Raw genomic sequence first — 27,334 nt, 5'->3', positions numbered from 1 at the left:
CCAAAATTATTCTGTTACCGTACTCTATTGAATGTCTGCTGGAGATACTATGCTCTGGAACAGCAGGCTTGCTTGGCTGTAAAATGCAAGCATGGTATTGATGTTCAGTGCAGCTTGCTTCCTTAGTGTGTGTGGTGTGGCCTATAGAAACCGTGCTTCACTGGCAAGATATCCCATAAATTCCACCCTTCTGCTGTATTAAATTGTCCTTCACTGTTCCCAGAAGATAGGTGATCATAGATAGTAGGCAGAAAAACTCTTTCACCTGAAGCTTATGGAGAACGCTTACTATCTTATTCGAAATATTGCCAACAAAGGGAAGAAAAACTAGAGATTTTACAGGTATGCTCTACTCTTTATCCACTTTCTAGTTTTTAGTTTCAACCGATAGTGGCCTTTTAATCTACCGGGCAGAAGATCTGTGTCCCTTAATACTGTCTTTAGGTGAGCAAGTTCTTGAGGCATATTATCAGGATGTGGGACTGTGTGAGCTCTGCGTGCAAATGTTTTAAGGATACTCATAAGTTGCAACAGGTGATGACAACACAACAACTGTAAGTACAAATAATTTTGACTGGGTTTATAATAAACTGAATGCACCAGAGAGCCATTATTCTTCCATCTAACTAAAACATCCAGGAAAGACAGGAAACTGTTTTTGTCTATTTCCATAGTGAACCAGATGTTCTTATGAAAGGAACTAAGGTGATGAAATAAAACCTTCATTAATCTGCCTTCTCCATGAGGCCACATTATGAAAGCATTGTCCACACACCTCCAAAATAAATTGCTTTAAGGGCCACTGAGTCCAGGGCTCTGCTCTTAAAGTCCCCCATAACAAAGTTGGCCACCAGAGGAGACAGAGGGTCACCCATAGCATTGCATCAATCAGCTGAAAATATTCTTGGTTGAGCATAAAATAGATTGAGAAAAGAGCATGCTAAAACAAACTGCTGGTGGCCTCCTGAAACTTATTACCAATTAGTACCAAAGAATCTACAAGAGGGACCTATGTAAAAACTGATACTATGTCAAAGTTCAAACTGCTTAGATGGAGAGTCCCCAATCTGTTGGTAAAATCAACTGAGTTACATGTATGGTGTGAGCATTTGTCAGAGAGGAAGCAATGTGTTTGGCAAAATCATATGTACAAGCACTAGTGTTGCTTACTGTTGGCTGTAAAGTCAGGCCTTCCTTGTGATTTTTAGGAAGGCCATGCAATCTTCGAAGTAAGCAACCATATGATCTTAAACTGTTGGTGGTCTGTTGAGGTAATGCAGATGAACTCAAGAGTGCAGAGGTTTTCTGTTCCTCGTGTCATGGGAGTCATAATCAATAATCCTATAGGCAGAATCATTTAGTAAATCATGCATCTTATCATCATACAATTACAAGATAACAGGACATTTTTTCTGCACATACAGTATTCAAATTGAATGTATGAATCAAATAAAATGATACACCACCTTAATTCCACAGCAAAATAACATTACAATAGAGGTTGCCTAAAACATCAGTAGTAGTTATTGCTATACTCAGGAAAGATTTGAAAAAAAAAGTTGCATTGTACCTTTCCTAGCATAATAGTATAATATTATGTCTAATGTGTAATCATCAGCTGTCTCACAACATCTTCTCTGATTTAGTATTTGATATTTTGTTGTTCCCCCCACCAGAATTTCACTTGGTTTACTATAATTTTAATAACAGACAATAATTCATTATTAAACCAGAATAACATTTCATTTATGTTATATTCAACTGGACTACACTATGTAACTGATAGGTTCTTATTTTTTTTAACAACAGTGCAGAGAATAAAAGTGTTTAAGATCAGACTAATTGTACACTTGGGGTGAGTTTAAAATAATTTTTTAGATGGAAAACACAGAACATCAGTTTTTAATTTCACATTTAAATTATAATATACTGTTACAATTGAAACACATTTTCATACACAGGAAATAACAAAGAAGGCAGAATTTGTAACATTTATTATGCAGACAGCACTACAAACTGAAACTACAACCCTGTTTTCTCTGTTCAAAGATGAACAGCTTTTTCTTTTATTATCAATGTCTGTTCTTTTATTTTACTTTCATGACTCTTATACATCACGTACTTTGTCCTTTTATGTAATGTTCTGATACACAAAGAAATCTGAATGGAAAATGTAAGGGACTGAATAGCAGAAAAGATACACACTGGGGTCCACTCAGTTTGGCACATACATTCAAACTCCAAGGTTTAGTTCAATGTTCACTCATAAAACATATGAAAATTTACAAGGCTATGCACAGACCTGAAAATGCAATTAATCTACATTAATATTCAATTAATACTCATAAAAATTAGTATACAAATTTTGAATGTTGTTTGATAATGTTGCTATGTTACATAATCTTGTGTCGAAATGGGTGCAAGTCAAACTTTTAATTAGAGTTTTAAAAAATTGAAAATGTAAAATATGTACAGCATAAATTTTAGAAAGCTGTAGTGTTTTGTCCAAAATAAATCATGCACAATGGAAGATTTTTGATAAAGCTGTGCAAAATGCATGTAAGTAGAGCATTACATCTCCTATTAGTTCATCTTATTTTGATTACGAACAAGCAAACTGGTAGACTGATAAAGATAGAGTATAAAATATTTAAAAAAACTCCAGCCAAATGTTATGCAGCTTAAAAGGAAAAACTCCTGAGTGCAAATAAGCAATGGAAAATGTCTTATTGTGTTACTTTTTAGGTTTTGAAGTAGGTTTTGCAGGTTTAGGTTGTGGCTTGCTAGCACCTTCACCAGAAGCTGCAGCCTTTGCTGCTTTTCGTTTTGGAGGCACAGGAGCAGGTGATGCCTGCTCTGTGGAAGCTGTAGCTGCAGGTGGAGCTGCTTCTGCTCCTGCTGATTCCTTCACTGGAACTGTCGGACTTTTCTCAGCAGGTGCTTGAGGCTTGGGAGTTGCTACCTTAGCAGAAGCTGCTTCCTTTCCAGCTGACTGATCTTTCTCAGATGTCTTAGCTGGTGCTGTCTTACCCACATCAGGGGATTGTGGAACCAAGCTTGCAGTAGGAGATAAGGGAGGTGAAACAGTCTTTGAAGATGAATCCTGCTGCGTTGTTTCTTTTGTAGCACCTTCCTTTGCTATCTTTTTAACAGCTTTAGTTTTTGGTTTCGTGACTGAGGGTGCTGCTTCAGCTTCTGGTGATACAGATTCAGTTGCAGGTGCAGCAGCTGGTTTGGCTGGTGTTGGTGTTGCCACATCACCAGGTTTAACAGGTGCAGTTTCAGACTTTGTAGGAGCGTCTGGTGCCTTAGGCTTTGTCTGCTTTGCCTGTTTTGAGGTGGTTTTAGCAGTGGATTTTTCATGTGCAGCTTGACTGTCTGTGCCTTGTTCAGTGTCTTTCACTTTCTTAGTTGTCTTGCTGTCTGTTTCTGCTGTCTGAGTTGTAGGTAGCTTTTCTAAATTACCTGAGTCTTTCTCTTGTTTTGTTGTTGTCTGCTGTTTTCCAGATTTCTTTTCACTTTTCTCAGGTGATTCTTCAGCTTTAGCTCCCTTTAATTCTGGAGTAGTGGTAGCACTAGTGGCAGTAGTAGTAGTAGTAGTAGTAGTAGTAGTAGTAGTGGTAGTAGCAGCAGCAGCAGCAGCAGCAACAGCAGCAGTAGCAGGTTTTGGAATCTGCTGCTCTGTCACAGGAGAGACCACAGGGGATGCTAATGGGGGTTGCACTGTAGATGGCGATTCTGGAGCTGGCATTGGAATAGGAGGTTTTGGTGGCTCTGGCGTTTTTGTTGGTGCTTTCTGTTTTATTTTTGGCACAGATACCAGAGCAGTGGACATTGGTCTTGTCAGAGTATCAATGGGAGAAGATGGAGGAGATGCCAGAGGGGGCAATTCAGCTGGTTTTTCTGCTGCTGCAGTTGGAGCAGAAATTGGTAATGGTGTAGAGGGCACTGTTGTAGTTGGTGGAATTGGTGGTGATGGAATGTGTGCACCTACAACTGGTTCTGTAGGAACTGATGGTGGCACAGCTCCTGCTGCTGGGGGTGATGTTACAGGGGAAGGCTGTATCGGAGTTGGTGCCACTGGAGTTTGTGGACTTACAGCTACTGGGACAGCTGGTGCTGGGGCAGACTTTGTTGTCTCTGTTTGAGGGACTGCAGGAACTGATGACTTTTCAGTAAGTTGGGGTACTTCTGTAGGGACTGCTGCTTCAGGGACTGCTTCAGGCACTGGTGCTGAGGATTTTTGAGTTATGACTTGCTCTGGTGGAGTTGGAGTTTTTGGAACAGGTGAAGTTGTAGGTTGCGTTCCGGCTGTAGGGGCTGCTCCAACCACTGGTTCTGGAAGTTTCTCAGTCATAACTTGTTCGAGCGGAGTTGGAGCTGTTGGAACAGGTGAAGCTGGAGGTTGTGTTCCAGCTGTAGGGGCTGCTCCAACCACCTGTGCTGGAGGTTTTTGAGCTATGACTTGCTGTGGTGGAGCTGGAGCTGTAGGAACAGGTGGAGTCAGAGGTGGTGTTGCAACTGCAGGGGTTGCTTCAACTGCTGGCATTGGAGGTTGCTTGGTTATGACTTGCTCTGGTGGAGTTGGAGCTGGAGCTGTTGGCATGGGTGAAGCTGCAGGTGGTGTAGAAGAAAGTATTTTATCTTGAGGTGGTGCACCACTCACAGATGCTGGTAGAGGGGCAACTGGGGGACTTGTTGGAGGTGGAACAGGTGGTGGAGCAGTTTGTGGCTGAGTGATAGTTGGCTGAGGTTCTGCAGGATGCACAGTGGGCTCTACTGTTGCAGGAACAAACTGGCTTCCTTGTGTGGCACTTACTTCAGCTGGTGGCTTTGCTGCCAATGGTTGTGCTGGAGTTGGCAATATAGTTTGCTTTGCCTCTGAAGGAAGGAGTTCCGGGCCCACTGGCTCTGCAGTGGGAGCTGTAGGAGATGTTGGTGTAAGAGGGGACAATTCCTCGACCTGCTGCACTGGTGCAAGATCAGGTTGGGGGGCCATTGCCACAGAAGGTGATTTTGCTGGTGTTGTTGTCAAAGGTTCCTTTGTGGAAAGGTCTTTATTGTCAGGAGCTATCACTGCCTGAAGAACAGGTGATGCTGGAGGGGGGGTAGCTTCTGCTACAGAAGGCACTGTAGGAATAGCAGGAGTTGGAGATCCTGGAACTGCAGGAACAGTGGCACCAAGGGGAGAGCCAGCAGCCATTTCTGCACTTAGTGAAAACTGAACTGATGGTGCTTGAGCACTAGTCACAGCTGCTGTTGGAGTGACTGTGGAAGTTTCACTCAGTGTCTCAGGAGGCACAGGGGGACCATGTTGTTCTTGTTGTGCTGGTGGTACAACTTCCTGGTGTTCTTCTTCTGTAAAAAAAAGAGTAATATTATGCATGGTGATTAAAAAAATACTTTTACATACATAAGGAAGAGTTGGATTTAGCATCTCATCAGTGATAAAGTAATTGGAGGTACAGGACAAGCTCAGATTGAAAAAAGACAGAAGAAAAATTCCTTTTCAGAGAAATCATTCTAACATCCACCTCAATTGGTTTAGTGCAACCACAAATAACCTAAAGCTGATTTTGCATACACAATGATTTTTTATTCTGTGGTTTCATATCAAAAGAAGTATGGGTGAAAGTTAAAGAATAAAAAAATGAACAATTAATGGTAAATATTTTACGATAATATCAAAATTAATTTTTTCTTTCTTTTCCCTTTCCCTTGTCTCATTTTTCTATGGGATCAGCATTATTATACATCATTTTTGGGAATGTTAGTGGTGTTTGATGGCTGGATGCTCTTCCTAATACCACCACTCTCTTAGGGAAGGAATCTGTGTAATCCATCTGTTTATATCTAGTGCAGATCTCATGTTCAAGTCTGATACTGTTTTCTGAGTGTTGCTGTACTGTGTGTCTGAGGTGAGACATGAATACCAGCCTGCTATTTATGTAGTTGGATGTGGGAAACCGTTTACAGCCCACATCCCAGCTGGCTTGGTCCACAGCCTCAATTGTTAATCCCCAAGACAAATCAATCTGGGGCTGGTTCACATACCCATGTTTCAGAAGCATGTGCTTTAGTGCTCTTGGCTATCCAGGTGGATTCAGTATAGAAATTGGTGTTTCAGTTTATTTCATTTGTTATGCCAAAAAACTTTATCTCTAAAACCAAAAGTTTGTTAATACATCCCATAACATTTTTGTGCAGACTAATAGTATTAATTTTTCTCCTTTGGAAAAGTATACCTTTTTAGCTCCTGACCTGTCACTTTAACCTTCATAGAAATGTTTGCAAGTTTTTTAGACAAAGTATGTCCACACAGTTTCTGGTAATTAAAATAACCCAGTTGAAATAATGAAGGAAATTTCTTTCACACTTAAAAATTAATTATTTATATATTCAAAATAAAATTTTTTGGTACATCTCATATTAAAATTATATATGCAGTCACATCACATGGAGTCTTAGTCTCTGTCTTCAGATTACAGAACTACAGCAACCATATTTCTTTACTTTTTATATCATAGTCGAAAAGAAAAAGAAAGAAGTAAATGATGTTAACCAATTCTTTTGGATATAATTAGAATGTATTTTTATCTGTGCAGCTGATGCAAAATTAAATCTTAAAAATTCTAGATAATTCTCTTCTTATTGACAATCACTTTAATCTTTAGATGTTTTATTGCAATAATCATATTTACAGAGAATAATTGTAATGTGAAATTGCTACTATAGCAGAGCACTTATTGAAGGAAACAGCAAAAACATTAATTATCTGCAAACAAAGAGCAGTTACAAATTTTTTCATAGGTTCAGATAATAGCTGTGGTACTTTATTTCACAGTGAAATTTTTGCTGCCTTTAAACCTGTGTAACAAATGCAACTTAACCTGACCTCATTCTCCAATGTAATGCTTGTTATCATATTGTTTGCAATAAATATCTTTCATTGAAAAATATTTATTAACAAGGTGTTTAACTGTGTCAAAGGAAAATTCTATAGAGAAAATTAATAAAGGTAGGATAGAACTGCTGGCCATAAAAAACAGGCAATGAAGCAAGAAAAAATTAGCCTGCTGGCATTTGCAGTGATTTTACCAAGGTCTTTAATTACGTAGATTGAAAAATTCCACAATGGAAACTAGAAAGTTATACTATTAATTGCATTCCCCTTATATGCTTAACAACATAAGTAATGGGTCTCCCAAAGGACACTGAAGGATTATTCAAAAACTTTGATGTTTGCCAGTGATACAAATTTGCTGATAAAGGACATTAACACATCCATGTCAGACATAAGCAGAAAAATGGAGTAGGTTTGTGGGAACTTGACTAATAAAACTGCTGCCATTAGGCAAAAATAACTTTATGGTTCCAGGCAGCAGCGTATTCTGTTCTCTGACATTGACTGTGACAGTCACATTTATGTAAGCTGTTATACATGGCAATAAAACACTGTTCACACCAACTGTATGTGTACAGATTATGTTCTTTTCCCACTGCCATAGCGAGGAACTACAGGTTTATCATTGGTTTGCAGCAAAAAGCTTAACACTTAATCATACGGAAGCTTATATTATCTAATTTCAAACAAATAAAATTTACCTTTGGGTACCAGAACTAGAGATTAATGGACAAGGACTAAATGAAACATCATGTGTGGAATTCCTATGTATCCAGATGGATAAAAAACTGAGAAGTTAATTGAAAAGCTTAGTTCTGCCTCTTTTCGAAATCTCTTTTCTTTGTGTTGACCTGCAGATGGAACTGGTAGCATACTTTCACTCAGTACTGTCTCACTGCATAATCATCTGGGTCAAAACTGCTAAGGTGAAGAAGTATTTGTTCTACAAATATATGCAGTAAGAATTTTATGACAAATTACTAAAAGGACATCTTGTAGAAGCCTCTTCCAAGGCCTTGAGACTGTTACACTCATACGGAATTGTATTTACTTCACAAAGGTATTTGTTGTTAATAATAAAGATTGAATTTAGGATTAATTATGGAATTCATCACTACAATACTAGAAATAAAAATAATTTTCATCTAGGTTATGGAGCCCTGTATTGCATTCAGAATAGTTTTATATTCTGGTGCAAGGTCTTTAACAGGTTCCAATAGGCATCAGGCAGGCAACTGGGAATCTCCTAACATTGAAAATCAAGTAAAAGGGTACCTTATTAGCCTTTTCTTGTATAATTTATAAGAGTATTTTGACTCAGGAATCTAAATACTGGCTAACATTAATGTTCACAATATACAGATTTCTAACTTTTCCAGCATATACATGATTAATAGAAAATAGTTGATAGAAACATCATCTGAATGGCATCAGAGGCAGAGCAATGGCTAGTGTCAGAAGCTCTCAGAGCAATGTGGAAGCTGAGAAAATGGTCAGACATTCAAACAGCAATAGGTCAGACAATGGAGGTTGACGGCAGGGTGGTAGGGGGGCATCCTCAGATGCCACTCAGACCTTTCTCCCCAGCGTGTGTCACACCAAACCAGTTAACAGAAGGAGATTGACCAAGGTGTTGTATGGGTGGCAACCCAGAACTCCTCTGTCTGCTGCTCTCAGACCAAAACACATACTACTCCATTCATATCACCTGTTTCCGATTAGATCGTCTCCTACATGTATGTAGTTTCAGGATGGTGGCCCCATGGGCTCTTGCCATGATGGAGTTCATTAATGGCCACCTGATGTGGCTACCTGAGATGATGTCCATTGATGCCACTATCTCTGCCACCATCAGTTCAACTAGAGCTTCTTTCACAAAAACTGGATCAAGAACCACCACCCTGGGTCCTGCTTGGTCTTTGAATATTGTCACTGTGTATCGCCAACCAGATCACTGTTTCATACTGCCCTCCATCCTCTAATCTCTTCCAAGATTTGGCAATACAGGGCAAGTGTTGTGTATAAGACCAGATCCCTGCCACCCATGACCATGTAACTAAAACTGAGGATGCATTTAATGCCACCAGTGCTGTCCTGCCAGACTCCACCCTCTTGCTAACTCAGACAACACTGGAAGGGTCATTTTTTGTCCCTGTGCATTGAACTGGGGAGGGGGGGGGGTTGTTTTAAAGCAAGTAGTATAAATATTCAGTTTCCAAAGACGTTGATACAACTAGGAGTGATAACTCACCAGAGATAAGTGCAATGAAAGGCAGCCACATGTAATTCCATGCTCCATATCCTTGGAATGTGCACTGACAACCAAGTATGGATAAATAATCAGCACCAAAACTAACATTTAACTTGTTTGGCTGATCAGTGCTGCCTTGATTCTGCAAACAAACTCTCTTTGGATTATTTGTATATTTGTGCTGCTTACTTGTCTTTTCTGTTGACTGGATTTTATATGTTACTTCAATGTTGTTGCATGGACTTGTACACTGCTGCTCACTATCAGAGTATTCAGTGTGTTCTTGTGATGTCATTCTGTATAATTTTAAAGAATCAATAAATAGCAGCTTAGCACTGACAGAACAATTCTGTAGTGTAGGGCTACAGTTTATTACATCTAAAATAAACCGAAGCCTTTGAGTGCCCACATTATGCACAGAGGCCACCTTATAAGGCATTAGGGTAATCATTTGGTCGCCACAATAGACTGAGTCACTGCCAAGCCCTCCAAGGGTGCCTAACAGTACTATCTACCATGGTGAGGGAGAGGACAGCAGTGCATGGAGACTCAGTCGGTCGGTTGGTTGGTTGGTTGTCATAGCTTGTGACCTGTGCACCTTGTATGCTAAATGCTGAATATGTATATTTTCATTTGTTGATGTTAACTTAACTGTAAATAATAAGTGATTAACAAACATCTGTTGACATTCATAACAATCTAAATGTGTTGTTGTTGTTGTGGTCTTCAGTCCTGAGACTGGTTTGATGCAGCTCTCCATGCTACTCTATCCTGTGCAAGCTTTTTCATCTCCCAGTACCTACTGCAACCTACATCCTTCTGAATCTGCTTAGTGTATTCATCTCTTGGTCTCCCTCTACGATTTTTACCCTCCACGCTGCCCTCCAATACTAAATTGGTGATCCCTTGATGCCTCAGAACATGTCCTACCAACCGATCCCTTCTTCTGGTCAAGTTGTGCCACAAACTTCTCTTCTCCCCAATCCTATTCAATACTTCCTCATTAGTTATGTGATCTACCCATCTAATCTTCAGCATTCTTCTGTAGCACCACATTTCGAAAGCTTCTATTCTCTTTTTGTCCAAACTATTTATCGTCCATGTTTCACTTCCATACATGGCTACACTCCATACGAATACTTTCAGAAATGACTTCCTGACACTTAAATCTATACTGGATGTTAACAAATTTCTCTTCTTCAGAAACGCTTTCCTTGCCATTGCCAGCCTACATTTTATATCCTCTCTACTTCGACCATCATCAGTTATTTTGCTCCCCAAATAGCAAAACTCCTTTACTACTTTAAGTGCCTCATTTCCTAATCTAATTCCCTCAGCATCACCCGACTTAATTAGACTACATTCCATTATCCTTGTTTTGCTTTTGTTGATGTTCATCTTATATCCTCCTTTCAAGACACTGTCCATTCCATTCAACTGCTCTTCCAAGTCCTTTGCTGTCTCTGACAGAATTACAATGTCATCGGCGAACCTCAAAGTTTTTATTTCTTCTCCATGAATTTTAATACCTACTCCGAATTTTTCTTTTGTTTCCTTTACTGCTTGCTCAATATACAGATTGAACAACATCGGGGAGAGGCTACAACCCTGTCTTACTCCCTTCCCAACCACTGCTTCCCTTTCATGTCCCTCGACTCTTATAACTGCCATCTGGTTTCTGTACAAATTGTAAATAGCCTTTTGCTCCCTGTATTTTACCCCTGCCACCTTTAGAATTTGAAAGAGAGTATTCCAGTCAACATTGTCAAAAGCTTTCTCTAAGTCTACAAATGCTAGAAACGTAGGTTTGCCTTTCCTTAATCTTTCTTCTAAGATAAGTCGTAAGGTCAGTATTGCCTCACGTGTTCCAGTGTTTCTACGGAATCCAAACTGATCTTCCCCGAGGTTGGCTTCTACTAGTTTTTCCATTCGTCTGTAAAGAATTCGTGTTAGTATTTTGCAGCTGTGACTTATTAAGCTGATAGTTCGGTAATTTTCACATCTGTCAACACCTGCTTTCTTTGGGATTGGAATTATTATATTCTTCTTGAAGTCTGAGGGTATTTCGCCTGTTTCATACATCTTGCTCACCAGATGGTAGAGTTTTGTCAGGACTGGCTCTCCCACAGCCGTCAGTAGTTCCAATGGAATATTGTCTACTCCGGGGGCCTTGTTTCGACTCAGGTCTTTCAGTGCTCTGTCAAACTCTTCACGCAGTATCATATCTCCCATTTCATCTTCATCTACATCCTCTTCCATTTCCATAATATTGTCCTCAAGTACATCGCCCTTGTATAGACCCTCTATATACTCCTTCCACCTTTCTGCTTTCCCTTCTTTGCTTAGAACTGGGTTTCCATCTGAGCTCTTGATATTCATACAAGTCGTTCTCTTATCTCCAAAGGTCTCTTTAATTTTCCTGTAGGCGGTATCTATCTTACCCCTAGTGAGATAGGCCTCTACATCCTTACATTTGTCCTCTAGCCATCCCTGCTTAGCCATTTTGCACTTCCTGTCGATCTCATTTTTGAGACGTTTGTATTCCTTTTTGCCTGTTTCACTTACTGCATTTTTATATTTTCTCCTTTCATCAATTAAATTCAATATTTCTTCTGTTACCCAAGGATTTCTACTAGCCCTTGTCTTTTTACCTACTTGATCCTCTGCTGCCTTCACTACTTCATCCCTCAAAGCTACCCATTCTTCTTCTACTGTATTTATTTCCTCCATTCCTGTCAATTGCTCCCTTATGCTCTCCCTGAATCTCTGTACAACCTCTGGTTCTTTTAGTTTATCCAGGTCCCATCTCCTTAAATTCCCACCTTTTTGCAGTTTCTTCAGTTTTAATCTACAGGTCATAACCAATAGATTGTGGTCAGAGTCCACATCTGCCCCTGGAAATGTCTTACAATTTAAAACCTGGTTCCTAAATCTCTGTCTTACCATTATATAATCTATCTGATACCTTTTAGTATCTCCAGGATTCTTCCATGTATACAACCTTCTTTCATGATTCTTAAACCAAGTGTTAGTTATGATTATGTTGTGCTCTGTGCAAAATTCGACCAGGCGGCTTCCTCTTTCATTTCTGTCCCCCAATCCATATTCACCTACTATGTTTCCTTCTCTCCCTTTTCCTACACTCGAATTCCAGTCACCCATGACTATTAAATTTTCGTCTCCCTTCACAATCTGAATAATTTCTTTTATTTCATCATACATTTCTTCAATTTCTTCGTCATCTGCAGAGCTAGTTGGCATATAAACTTGTACTACTGTAGTAGGCGTGGGCTTCGTATCTATCTTGGCCACAATAATGCGTTCACTATGCTGTTTGTAGTAGCTTACGCGCATTCCTATTTTCCTATTCATTATTAAACCTACTCCTGCATTACCCCTATTTGATTTTGTGTTTATAACCCTGTAGTCACCTGACCAGAAGTCTTGTTCCTCCTGCCACCGAACTTCACTAATTCCCACTACATCTAACTTCAACCTATCCATTTCCCTTTTTAAATTTTCTAACCTACCTGCCCGATTAAGGGATCTGACATTCCACGCTCCGATCCGTAGAACGCCAGTTTTCTTTCTCCTGATAACGACATCCTCTTGAGTAGTCCCCGCCCGGAGATCTAAATGTATCCAAAGCATTATTTAGTCCTTTTAAATTCTGTGTCCTCTGGTAATATTACAGTTAAAGTTTTGGTCGTTCCAGGCTGGACTGAGGTGGGTTCAGTGAAGTAATGTGCAGTGGCAGCCATCCATTGGTGGGATGGCAGTGGCAAGTTTCAGCAAAGCAGTTGGAGACACAGCCAGCAGCATCAACATATGCCTGGTCTGGCCATTCCACTACCTGAATTCCCACTTATTGTAATTGCTGCTTCTGCTGTTACTTGCCACCTCTAACTTTTCAAGCTGGATGGAGTTTTAAAAAAGAAACTTATTACTACACACTTGGCTGTGAAAGCAAGCCTCACATAGTTGTTAAAGTTTGCAAACAAATTCGACATAACAGGCAAATTGGACACTTTGGATAGTGTTGTCATGATAGAAGAATTTTCAAAGATCATGGAGAAGTATGAGGATGTGCAGTCACAGGTTTAATTGTTTGAAGATGTAGAAGAACATGCTGATGATAGAAATATCTTTTAAAATATGATTTTTGAGGTTTCGAAAAAGATGGGAGCAATCCAGATGAATCGTGCCAATGCAGCTGACAGGGTTTCATCAGATGCTGGATCAGCATCAAGTGCATCAAAATGTAGTTTCAAGCTGCCCACCACAAAACTGCCATCATTTAATAATGATGTAATGCAGTTCAGGTATTTTTACAATACGTTTGTGAGTCTCATCATAAATAATGAGGAGTTAGAGGACGTTGCTAAGTAACATATTTGCTTAGTTCACCTAATAACGCATCTTCCAGTCACTAACACCAACCTTAAGGTAGGTTTTGGTTTTTTCTGTAACAAATAAAACAATCCTTGATTGACTGCATTGGTACATTTGAAGAGAATGTTAATGCTACCACGCGCAAGTGAACTTCCTGCAGTGCTGAACAAGGATTCTAAAAACATGTATGCATTGATGGCATTACAGCTAGATGTCTCGTTGCAAGGTATCATTATATCACAGTTTCTTCTAGAAAGGGTTGAACCATCTACAAGAACATAATTTGAAGGCACCTGAGTTCAAACAGGTTTCTGGCATAATGTCACATTGTATCTAGTAATAAAGAATGGAGTGCCTCCAATGGCCGGCAGTTTGCATCTTCGAGACAAATTTACGTCACTTTTAGTGCTGCATGTGTTATGTGCAACCAGCCTTTTGCATCGCATGAGTGCAACAAATGCAGGCAAACTGCATGTAGTGAATGCAAAGCTGCCTGTGACGCACAATGGCGTGTGTTACAATTGACTGAAGAGTGATCACAGGGCTTCTAACTGCAAACCCATTAATTGTCATACTTGTAGAAAACAACACAACACATTACTGCAGAATCGCAGCACACACAAGATGGAAGAAGGGAGGATTCTCCAAGTGGCATGCAACATGAGCAAAATGACAAACATCAGTCAAGTACATCGAGTTATTGTTCACTGAAGATCAGCCCAGGCAAACAACTATTCCTTGTGACAATGAGAATAAGTTGCAAGATGGCAGACTTTTCATATTCTATTACACTCTAGGTCGCAGTCACGCTCCAAATCAGAAACAGGTGCACAATGCCTCAGAATTCAAAGGTGGCACAGCCAAGCACTGATTCAAGGAATAGGTGAAATCCTCTCAGAAACATAACATCACTCTCTGTACAAGTGGGCCCCTCCATAAGCAACTTTTTCCTGTCAAATATTTAATTTTGCTAGAACATATAAATGATGCCAGCACATGGAACCTGCCAAATATACAACTCACTGATCCAGAGGTTTGGTTCACTGGCATAATTGATGTATTGTGAGGTGTAGAATTTTTTCCATACATTCAAAGGCCATGAACCATCTCCATAGGAACTGATCATCTCACACTTCAGGGAACATGACTAGGTTGGGTCCTATCAGGCCATTATCAAAGGTACAGTCCACCAGTTCATCACAGTGGTCCCTCACATCAGGAAGTGTAAAATCCAGCACTGACATTCAAACACATTCAATTCTGGAAGACAGGAGAATTAAATGAAGTTGTAATGATGAAAGAAGGGAAAAAGTAAGAAACACACATTGTGGAATACAGGACTGAAAATTCCAAAGGCAAATTTGTTGTCCAATTCCAACTCATGAAGAGCCAAGCCAGTTAGGGAATTCTTTCCACAATGCATCAATTTGTTTTCTTAGACTGAACAGAGAAAATCAAGACAACCTAAGTTTATGGAAAGCTGCTGAGTTCATGAGGCAATTTGAAGATGTTTATGAGGAACAGTGTGTCAGAGATACAGAACATTTCATCAGCTGTGGTATGGAACCCTGTACTTATAATGGAGAATCCAGCTCATATAACATCATGACAAGTGTTGCCTGCACACCTAGAAGAAAACAGCCTGTGGTAGGAGGTGCCAGCCTTGCTTAAGACATCATTTCATAGCCTCTGTCAGATACCTCCAATGTTTCTGTATTTGACGAGATGCCAGAAGAAACAGCTAAAATCCTCTGTCACATTAGCAGAACAATTCAAGGCAAAGAAGGCATCAGTTCTCACTTCATTCCTCCAGCATCACCACATTTTGATGAATATGGGAAGCAGGAGTGACACCCTCCAAATACAACTTGTGGCAAATGATGGGAACAGTGTGTGTAACATTCGATGTGCTGACAACTCTGATGGCCCAAATTGAGGCTTGCTTGAACTCTCATGCCACTATGTTGTAGTCCTACTGATCCCCAAGTCTTCACCCCAAGTCATTTCCTGAATGGAACCACAATCACAAGTATCTCTCAGCCAGATCTTTGTGCAGCCAGACTGCAATTGCTCACAAGGTGGAAACTACAGCAGCAAGGATTCCAGGTCTTACACAACACTGGTCATCTGGCTACCTACATCATGTGCACAGTCATAGTAAGAGATGACAACCTGCCCTCCTTGTCTGGAAGCTGGCCATCATTGAAGGCATGATGGAATGCTGCAAGTGACTATTCACACATCACAAGAGGTTTTCAAAAGATCCATCTGCAAGCAATTTTCTTTGCCGAGTGTAGACTACCTGCCATCCTTATGCTCAAATCTGCCCATCTTTGAAGGCAAAATGCAATGCTGCGTGTGATCGCTATTCACACAATGCAAGCTATGCCCTTTACCAGCTGTAGCGATACAAAAGTGAACAATATATTAGTTGCCTCATTTTTTATTTTTATTTTTTATTTTTTCACCTTTAAATTTTTCTTTGTTCTGTGTGACTCAGACTGAGTGTATTTCATCATTTTTTATATTTCAGTTTTTTTTTAGTGTGTGTGTGTGTGTGTGTGTGTGTGTGTGTGTGTGTGTGGGTGTGTGTGTGTGTGTGTGTGTGTGTGTGTGTGTGAGAGTGAGTGAGAGAGAAAGAGAGAGAGAGAGAGAGAGAGAGAGAGAGAGAGAGAGAGAGAGAGAGAGATCATGATTTTCAGGAACCAAACACTATTATCAACAGCACCTAGTTGAAAGACACAATGTTTTGTGTATTTACTTGTGTTCTTTTCTGTGCTTTTGTAGGCTTTGTGCTACTTGCATTACTTTGGAAAGAATTCAATATTCCTTTGGTGACCAGTATGTTTGGTCATTATATTGGGCTGTCACTAGGGAACACTGTCCTCTCTGAAAGTATTTGTACCCGAGAGACAATGACAGGAGGCTGCCCTTCCAAGGGTGCCTAATGGTACTATTGCCACTGTGAGGGAGGGAATGATAATGAATGGAGACTCGGTTGGTCGGATGCCATAGTGCATGGCCTGGGCACCTGATTGTGAATAATAAGTGATTAACTAATACCTGTAGATGTTCATTACAGTCTGAATGGATCCAAATTATTATGGAATCCTATTACATTCTTTGTCTTCTGGTAACATCACAGTTTAAATTTTTGTCTCTGGATGCAAACAGTCATGACTACCCATATCTAAAGCAACCATATTCCAAATGGAATCAAATAGAACACTTAGTAAATAAACATGAAATGTTGTATTGATAGGGCCTCCCATGGGTAGACTGGTCACCTGGGCAAGTCTTTTTAGTTGATGCCACTTCCGTGACTTGTGTGTTGATGAGGATCATATGATGATGAAGATAATACAACACCCAGTCCCTGAGTGGAGAAAATCTCTGACCCAGACAGGAATTGAACCCAGGCCCATCACATGGCATTCTGCTGTGCTGAGCATTTGGTTGTGGAGGTGGATAGTAAATAACTGTGATCTGTCTGTTCTCAAGCTCTTTCTATTCACACATTGCAACATATTCAAAGCTTTGGATGTCTTACCTTCAAGTTTTTCGGGTGATGCACAAATGTAAGTTTTTCCAACAAATATAGAGTGCTAGCAGATATAGAGCTCAGAGGACTGATCATGAGTCGCGTTTGGATAGCTCCGTTCCCTGTTGGTAGAGCATTTGCCCATTAAAGGCAAAGGTCCAAAACACAGTTTTAATCTGCCAGAATGTTTCATATCAGCATACACCATTCCGCAGAGTGAAAATTCATTCTGGAAACAATAGCCCAGGCTGTGGCAAAGCCATGTCCTCACAATATCCTTTATTCCAATACTTCTAGTCCCGCAAGTCATACAGGAGAACTTCTGTTTTGGTAGGAAGATAGAAGATGAGGTACTGGAAGAAGTAAAGCTTTATGGATGGGCTGTGAAGTAACTGAACTTTATAATCATATTATGTTGGAAAAAGTAACAGGTTTGCCCTTTGAAACAAATTGTCTAAGTAAATTCTGGGCAGAAACAGTGTCTGCTACAGTCTATCTAATCACAACTGCTCTCCAGCTAAAGAAATCAAAAGTATGAAACAAACTTAAACAGACGAGAGGTTTCATATTCAACTCCTTAAAATAGTTGGAAGTAAAGCCTATATTTACATTTCAGGAACAGCAGATGAAAATGGAATAAAAAAAGTATAGTATCTTAGTTCAATATTGTGAAGTATTTTTAAGCTATACTCAAATTATTCAAAACCTATTGAGAATAGATATTTTCTCACAGCTAAATGCTATGCAAAAATCAAACATACTGCACCCTTTGATATGATTAAGGAAGCCTCTAACTCATTGTAAATCACATGCTGATCATTCAAACATGTCAAACACAGCATCAATGATTTTTGAAATAACAATTGAATTTGATCAACATTCATGAAATTCACCACTGTATGACCACGACAAAATTTTGCAAACCAATTTCAGACACCTCTCTGATGGGGGCTGATTACCAAAACTTTAGCAAAACAATTCAGAGCATTGTTGCTGAGTTAGACCTTTACAAAAATTGTAAAAAATCATCTAATGAACACCTTCATGTCAAAATTATGTTTTTTCACTAAATTGTCTTCATTGAACTCTCATTATAAACTAAGTCCTCAATCAAATTCTGAGCTGCCATTGTTCGAACAATAACAAATTTTAGAACATTAGTAGTCTCACATCTCTATAGTAGTTGTTTGTAGACTTGAAGAGGTGAACCTCAAATTCATCATCTTTTTATGCTATTTTTTCGTTTCTTTATTATTATTAAGGAACCCACTAAAACACAATCAATTTCATTGCATATTTTTCTGTCTCTTTCTTTTTCCTTTCCCAAAAGCTTCTCATATATTCACTGTTTCTTCTTCCTCCCTTCTGTCCAAGTTTTTCCTATTTTCTTCTCTTTTGGTGTTTGCTGATATTTTTGTTTTCTGATTTTCTCTCTATTTTGTCCTGTCTGTCATATCTTCTGTGGAGATGTTAGTTTCTTGAGGTCTTCCTTGGTTTCCTTTACCCAGGAGGTTTTTCACTGTATTAGTGATCACTATGTTAAAAATCTTCTTGGTCAAGTCTGTTTTCATTCATCATGTGTGTGTCTGTAGAACTTAGTTCTTACTACCTGATAATGTTTGTAATCATGTCTGCCCATTCATACAGTTCTTTTGTTGGTCTTTTTATCCAGATATCCTATTTTGGAACCAGCTCATAGATCTTTCTCAATGCTTTCACCTTTTGTTTTTCCATTTCCTTGATTTTCATTCTTCTCTTGGTTACTGTTGTTTCTGAGATAAGACTACTGTACTATAGTGTCTAAATTTGACATTGACAGAGAATTTCTTTTGTTGCAGGGGTTTCATGCAAGTCTGTCTGCTTTTTGTAGTATTGTGATCCTTTCTTCATTGAATGTCAAGTTCAGTCCATTTTTCTGTATAATCTATCCTAGCTTTTTGAAACAGATTTGTAGTCCTGGTTTGGCTGAGATTTCATTTAGCGTCTCTAGAGATTCTTTTCTGTTACGTTTTGTGATGGCTACATCATCAGCAAAGACCAGACATTTTATGTTGACAGTTCTATCCTTGGGTCTCCACATCTTTACCCGTTTACTTCTTTGTCACATGTCTTGATTATTTTCTCCAAAACTGAGTTAAAAAGAATGGGTGACAGGTCATCTCCTGTCTTGATTTTGAATTGTTCCAATATCTCTCCTATGAACTTCACTTTGGAAGGTGTATTTGTTAATGTGCCCTGGATTAGCGTTCTCGTCTTGTCCACCTTCATTTCTTCCAGAGTGTTGAAGAGTGTTTCTCTATCTACGGAGTCATATGCCATCTTAATGTTTACAAATATTTTGTTTCACTTTTTTCTTTATTATTTTGAATTTCAGCCTACTGTTTTCTCACTACAAGGTTTTGACCTGAATTTACGTTTACATTTGCATACACTGTACAGTTTACTAATGTTTGTAAATGGAATATTATGGTGTAGTTCAGCTGATATTTCCCAGGTATAATTTCTTCCTTTGTGATTTTCAAAGAAGGTCCTTGTTACAATCAGCTGAAATACATAACATGACTGTGAAAGCTTCTTTTGCCTTTACTTTGTCCCCAAATCACAAATTCTCCAGTAATACAGCCATTATTTTTCTCTTCTACTATAACATTCCAGTTGTCTAGGTCTATCAGATTTTCTTTGTGCTGAATCATCAGCTTTTGACATGAGCATATATAACTGTTGAGTGGTGTTTCATGTGGGCTTTGTTTCAGCCCTTGGAAAAATAATTTGGACACCATGTTGCTCATCACAACTCTCTCCATTTCATATTCCATGCTTTTAAAGTGGCAACATGTTGCATCAGCCACTAATGTTGTTGTTCTTCTTCTTGTTATTAGCTTATAATTACCTTAATAGAAATCTTTTTCCATTTCATTTCACTGACCCCTGTTCTTCATTGTCCTGATAAGTAACACCTGAGATGTCTCCACAAAGAGATCCAAATATGGATTTAGTTTCTGTCTGTGATTTATTTTGTTAATTTTGTGGTTTTTATGAGAATTTTGTACTATATAGAAAATTTTGTGAAGAAACTTCTGTGTATTTAATGTGGTGGTTTCATTTTTCCATCTGCATCTACATGCCCTTGTTCATTGCTGGTATTTTCACTTTTAGGGACAGATCTAATCAGAAACTCAGTTCACCTTGTTTGTGTTTTGATGTGCAGACAAAATTCTAATATGTTATGCATACTTCCCACCCTTATCATCATTCAGGATATTTTGCTGGGTAAAACAGCAAGAAAGAGTAAGTATTTATTCTGAGCAGAGCAGTGAGAATATGGTGAAGTCAATGGCAGTAAATCACACAGGTGCCTGTCACTCTTGTGCCAGTACATGACCACATTAAAGCATCTACAACCAAGTATCTGGTGAAATGTGATGAATGTAACCACTACATAAAACGTAAAATAATATTCATTGACACTTTGTATCTTCTCAGTGACTTAGAGGGATGTTTGATTATTCTTTTGTCACAATTACAAATAAAGGAGACAACTCATCAAAAGGCAGAAGCACTGCATCATCGATAGGCACACAAACTAAAGGTATGGAGATTGGCTAGCTTTTGGAATGTACTTACTTTTTCTAGCTGTAGAAAAAATATGCACACAACACACAGTCATTCACATGCACATGCCTGTCTCCCTATATTGTGCTCAGTTGACTGCCAGCTCTTTACTGGCCCACAGTGGGTGGAGTGGGGTGAGGTGGGGGTTTGGGGTGGGGTGAAGAATGGAGAGAGAGATAGAGGGGAGGCAGAGTACGGGTTGGGGGGGGGGGGGGGGAGTGTCTAGTGGCTCATGGGAGAGTGGGGAGCCATCTGTGGACTAGCCAGGGTGCAGGTATGATGTGCAGTAAGGATTGCTCCCATCTGCGTAGCTCAGAAAAGCTGGTGGTGGTGGGGAGGATCCAGGTCACACTGGTAGTGAAGCAGCTATAGAAATTTTGCATGTTGTGCTATGCTACATGTTGTTCCCCTGGGTCATCCACCTTGTTTTTGGCAACGGTTTGGCATTGGCCACTCATTCTAGGTAACAGCTGGCTGGTTGTCATACCAATGTAAAATGCTGTGTGGTGTTTGCAGCAGAGCATGGCTGCTTTCACAGGTGGCTCTGATTCTGATGGGCCACGATAAGCCTCTGACGGGACTGGAGTAGGTATTGTGTGGGTTGATTGGGCAGGTCTTGCATCTGGGTCTTCCACAGAGATATGACACCTGTGGCAGGAGAATGGCATAGGGATGGACTAGGATGTGGTGGTTGGGTGGTTGGTATATCACCACTCTGGGAGTGGTTGGATGTGTCTATGGTAGGATTTCCCTCGTTTCAGGGCTTGATGATAGACAGACAAAGCCCTGACAAAGACCGTGTTTCAATCATTCCAGTCCAGGATGGTACTGGGTGTCAAGGTGGGGCACTCCTTTGCAATTGGTTCCTGGGATGGATGTTAGGATCAGGTATGTGTGAGGATATGGTCCAGGAAATCTGTTTGTGAACTAGGTCTGGAGGGCATTGCCTGTCTGTGAAGGCCTTTGTGAGGCCTTCAGCATACTGGATGAGAGAGTTGTCATCACTGCAGAAACCTCTACCATGGGTTGTCAGGCTGATGGCAGAGATTTTTAGGTGAGGAAAGGGTAGCAGCTGTCAAAGTGCAGGTACTGTTGGTGATTGGTGGGTCTGATGTTGGCTGAGGTGTGGATGGAGCCATCTGAGAGGAGATCGATAACAAGGAAGGTGGACCAGTTGGTGGAGGAGGGCCAGGTGAAGTGGATGGGAAAGAAGATGTTGACATTGTGGAGTAATGAGGATAAGATGTCTTGGCCTTGGATACAGATTATAAAGAAGTCATCAATAAACTTGAACCAGACCAGGGGTTTGGGCTTTTGGGAAGCTAGGAATGTTTCCTCTAGGTGGCCTATGATGAGGTTTGCATAGCAGGGTGCCATGCAGTGGCCACAACTGTGCCACATATTTGTTTGTATACTTTCCCTTTAAAGGTGAAACAGTTAGGGGTTAGAATGTAGTTGGTTAGGTGTACGAGGAATGAAGTGACATGTTTGGGAATCTGAAGGGTGTTGGGGGAGGTACTGTTCAATCCCTGAAAAGCCATGGGCATGAGGGATGTTGTTGTATAGGGAGGTTGCATCAGCAGTGACGAGAAAGGATCCAAGAGGTAAGGGTGTGGGGATGGTGGAGAGCCAGTGCAGGAAATGGTTGGCATCTTTATTGCAGGAGACTAGATTTTGGCCAATTGGTTGGAGATGTTGATCAAAAAGGGCAAGATTCTTTTGGTAGGGGCACTGTAACCGACCACAATAGGGTGGGGAGAGATTCTGGGGAGGGCCTAAGGATTTCAGCAGGGATTGGAGGTTGTGTTGGACTTCTGGGATGGGGTAACCCTGGTAGAGCTTGTAAGTGGAAGTATCAGGCAACTGGCCTCTGCCAGGCAGTCACTCTGGTTCATAACAACAGTGGTGGAACCTTTGTCTGCTGGGAGGATGATGAGATCAGGATCCATTTTCTGGTTATGTAGGGCAGTCCTTACTTCTTAGGGGGGCCTGGGGAAGGATGACAAGGTCAGGCTGGAAGTTAGGAATTTGTGGAAGGTGACCAGGAGATGGTTGGGTGGGAGTATGGGAGGGTCATGGTTAGATGGTGGTATGAATTGGAACAGGCAGGGTTCGATGTTGGGACTGGATTGGTTTTGCTATCTGGGTCCTCTCCACCATCACCTGTTTTCTGAGCTGCACAGATGGTACTATCCTTGCAGCATCTCCTTTGCACACACACACACACACACACACACACACACACACACACACACACACCATCCCTTGCCCCAGTACCCTTGACCGATGTTTGTGTGTGTGTGTGTGTTTTTGCTACAGCTAGTAAGAGGAAGTGCATTCCGAAAGCTAGCCAAGCTCTGCACCTATTGTTTGTGTGCTTATCGATGATGCAGTGCTTCTGCCTTTCAGCAAGTTGTCTCCTTTATTCCTAAATAATTTGTAATTTTCAATCAGAACTTTGGTCAGAATTTTTATAAAACTGTGTGTAAACATCAAGTACAAAACTGAAACTCCACAGAAACTCACAAATAAATTACCTTTCCCACAAAACAACGTGATATTGGTTTCTGCATTTGCAAATCTCTGTGCATATTTTAAGGAATAATACTCCTTGAGAAATTAACGTGCTTTCATACAGCAAAGTATTTTCTTTGACAAAGTACCGGGTGATCAAAAAGGTAGTATAAATTTGAAACCTTAATAAACCACAGAATAATGTAGATAGAGAGGTAAAAATTGACACACATGCTTGAAATGACGTGAGGTTTTATTAGAAAAAAAAAAAAAAAAAAAAAAAAAAAAAAGGTATTGCTAGACGCGTGAAAGATCTCTTGCGCACATCGTTTGCTGATGATCGTGTGCTCAGCCGCCACTTTCGTCATGCTTGGCCTCCCAGGTCCCCAGACCTCAGTCCGTGTGATTATTGGCTTTGGGGTTACCTGAAGTCGCAAGTGTATCGTGATTGACTGACATCTCTAGGGATGCTGAAAGACAACATCCAATGCCAATGCCTCACCATAACTCTGGACATGCTTTACTGTGCTGTTCACAACATTATTCCTCGACTGCAGCTGTTGCTGAGGAATGATGGTGGACGTATAGAGCATTTCCTGTAAAGAACATCATCTTTGCTTTGTCTTACTTTATTATGCTAATTATTGCTATTCTGGTCAGATGAAACATCTCATCTGTTGGACATTTTTTGAACTTTTGTATTTTTTTGGTTCTAATAAAATCCCATGTCATTCCAAGCGTGTGTACCAATTTGTACCTCTCTATCTACATTATTCCATGATTTCTTCAGGTTTCAAATTTATACTGACTTTTTGATCACCCGGTACATAGTTTAATGACAATAAGATAAATAATAAATAGCTGAGAGTGTGTTTCATTCAAAGCAAAACTTTAATAATACAATGATAAATCAACAGATGGAGAGACTTGACAGTTGCTAACAGTAGTGCTCTCAGTTTGAATACTAGGTAGCAGATCGCAACATAAATCAGGAATACTAAACAAAGATGGCCACTCCATAGGTGAAGATTAACAGCAGCGGTAAACGACTCTGCAGTACCTTTTTTATTATTATTATTGTTACATAGTGTAGAAGCTCTTAAGACATGGAAGCAGGCAAACTTGGACCAAATCTATACATTGGGTTAATGACCTTTTTACTGGTACTTAAGTTGGCTTGGCTGGAGTTTTTAAGCAGTTTTCCATAGTCTGTAGACATACGACAGGTTAGCTTTTGATCTCTGCCTCAGAAGCACAAAGTACAAACATTTCAAATATGACTATATAAGAACTATTATATTACCATCCACAGACAGACAGTGCACACAACTTTCCACCCTTATAATAACTAATGTCTCTGGCAACAAGAAGAATATCTAGGCACAAAATAGAAATAAAAGTGATAGCCGTATCACAGATGGGTAACTGTTTATCTTAAATGGATCCTGCAGTAGATAGAACATGTTCCAAGGAAAAGAAAAAAACGCAGCTTATCCCTGCAATAGATTTAGGAAGTTTAAAAATGTCATCCATTTTGCTTGGGCTATGACCAGGCCACAGAAACGCATTGTCAAAGATATGTGAGCAGGTGTTGCTTTGAAGGAAATAAACAATGAATATGAGCGTGTAGGTGTCAGTTCAATATATTACATTCTCCAAGATGTTCTGCAATTCCACAAAAGTTCTGTGATTTGTGGTACAGCAATTGACTGTACAACTTCAGGACAGACCACTAAAGATATGAACTGTGCCTTTCACATCTGGTCCATTTGATAGACCTTAATTCCACTGAATTTTCATGCCATTGAAAGATTCTTGAGGAAAGCATTCCTTCTCCAATGAAGAGAGGGAAAACACAATGGAGAAGACTCTTCCAAGAAGTGAGTGCACATTCGAAGCATAGGTGCATTACAGCTTACTGAGGGAGATAATGTAACTGAATTACTTCAATGTGTTAACAGTTATTACAATTAAGGTTCTCATTTGAACAATCGAAATATAACCAGTAATGATATTATGAAAAGGATAGTTGCTACTCACCATATAGCGAAGATGCTGAGTCGCAGATAGGCACAACAAAGAGACTGTCAGAAAATGAGCTTTCTGCCAACAAGACCCGTGTTAGAGATAGAGAAAGAACACACACACACAAAAATAAGCACGTGTGCGCTAATGCAACTCAAACACTCATGGCTGCAGTCTCTGGCTGCTGTGGGGTAAAGTTTACTTAGATACTATAAGAATAAATCATCATACATTTGATATCCATTATTGGATAAACACCTCTTCTGACTTTCTTATGCATTTCAGCTAAACACATCCGTGTTGTTCCTTCATGTTTTGTAATATTGTTTATTGACCTTCAATTAGGTCATTGTCTCCATCATTTATTATCTATTTGAATTCAGTAAGAAACTACCTTGCTCCATCCACTATCCATCTGCCAGTCTTCATGTCCAGCATACCTGGATTTCCATTTCCATTGCACTCATAGTTATGTCTTGTAGTCCTTTCAGTTAACTGTTCCATTTGTTTGTTTCCATTTCTCTCCTACTGACTCCAAGAGAACATAAAGCAAAATGCTTTTGATTGATATCATAAGAGCAAAGTTAATGCTAATTAAAAGTCAGTTTAGCTCCTGGTGAACATTTACTTAGTGTGCTCGTAAATATAGGTGTTTTCTCGTGGAAAAACAATTTATTAAGGTAATATTGTAGCTTAAATAAGTAAATTAGTAACTATTGTGACGTGAATATTGAAGGTTTCGCTTTTACTTGTGTAGTTTTCGAGAAAAGATAACTGTTGTAAAGTGCAAGCCTTTGGCGTGGGTTTGTTTTCGTTATTGACCGCAGTCAGTTATGTTATTATTCAATAATTTCTGGGTAGTGTGTGTAGCTTTATTGTGAAGAGTATCATGGGTGTGTAATTTGCATTCAGTTCATGTTTTCTGTGTTTCTATACTTCCGTACAGTTAATTTTCCATATTGTGCTGTAAAGTCATTAAGTGGTGTTTCTGTTTCCATTAGCATATTTATACATAATTCAGTGATAGCACCTGATCAAATTTATCATTAGAAAATATCGAGTCTCTTCAGTTTCCTGCTCGTTTCATGATTTCCGCCACTATAACCTACGCCAGCAATTAAATTCGCGCTGTTTACATTTGCCTGCTGCTACATTCGCCTGACATCCATAAGTTCTCTGCTCACCTCACGGCAAGTAAGTTACTTTCTGCTAATTATTAGTTGGTGTAGAGGAATTGCTTGTAGTGCAATTTGTATTGTTTGTATTTGTGTTGTTTGTTTGTAGTGTAATTTGTATTGTTTAATCTGCCGTCATGTGTGACAAATGTGTATGTTGTCATAGATTAGTGAGCACAGGAATGAAATGTCAGGATTGTGGATTGGTGTTTCATTAGGGAGATTGTAGCGGAGAAGCTGTTATAGTGTCAGATGAGGCTCGCCAATGGAGTTGTAGATTATGTAGCCATGACAAGAAAAATGTGGAACAGGGGAAAAAGATTTGTGCCCTTCAGGCTGAACTAGAAATGGTTTACTTTGAATTAGACAGGTTGAAGGGGGAAATGGACAATGGGAGCTGGGAACAGGTAACAAGTCGTAGTCAGAAGGAGAAAACCTCAGAAATCACTTTTCAGATTCCAGTGAGCAATCAGTTTGATTTGTTACCTGAAGTAGAAAAGCCTCAAGCAGCTTTTGAGCAAAGTAGGGTGCAGCAGACTTGTAGTAACAATTGTAATGCTAGGTCGGGAGTAAAGTCAAGCAGAAAGAAAAAGAGTCCTGCTGTTATGTAGCAGTCACAGGGGAGGTGTAGGCCAGTTGCTACAGGATAGGCTAGGAGTCGAGTACCAGGTCACAAGCATTGTGAAACCTAGTGCTAAGCTTGGCCAGGTTACAGAAAACCTAGGGGCCTTGTGCAAATATTTTGATGGTGAGGACCATGTTCTTATAATAGGAGGAGCAGGAAACAGCCTGGCTAGAAATTTGGACTATAGTATTAGGTGTGACCTGGATGTGCAGCAACAGCTCACACTCATGTGGGGTTTGTGGATGTTTTGCAGTGCAATGACCAGCCCTGAGTTAATACGGCTGTCAACCGTGTT

General features: G+C 39.8%; 1 protein-coding gene across 3 annotated transcripts in view; it reads right to left on the bottom strand.

The window, feature by feature from the left end:
• Nucleotides 1-1,884: 1,884 nt before the first annotated feature.
• The window catches only part of LOC126470495 (proteoglycan 4-like), a 73,735-nt gene continuing 48,285 nt past the window's right edge, over nt 1,885-27,334 (bottom strand). For 2 of the 3 annotated variants that reach the window (XM_050098371.1, XM_050098390.1), the window contains one exon: nt 1,885-5,358. In XM_050098371.1, coding sequence (XP_049954328.1) covers nt 2,735-5,358 — 2,624 coding nt within the window. In that variant the 3' untranslated portion in view covers nt 1,885-2,734. The remainder of the gene's footprint in view (nt 5,359-27,334) is intronic. The other variant, XM_050098381.1, reaches the window with a different exon arrangement.

Source organism: Schistocerca serialis, chromosome 1 (genome assembly GCF_023864345.2).
Source record: "Schistocerca serialis cubense isolate TAMUIC-IGC-003099 chromosome 1, iqSchSeri2.2, whole genome shotgun sequence".
In the NCBI taxonomy this organism is placed as follows: domain Eukaryota; kingdom Metazoa; phylum Arthropoda; class Insecta; order Orthoptera; family Acrididae; genus Schistocerca; species Schistocerca serialis.
This window is presented reverse-complemented; position numbering and strand designations above follow the sequence as displayed.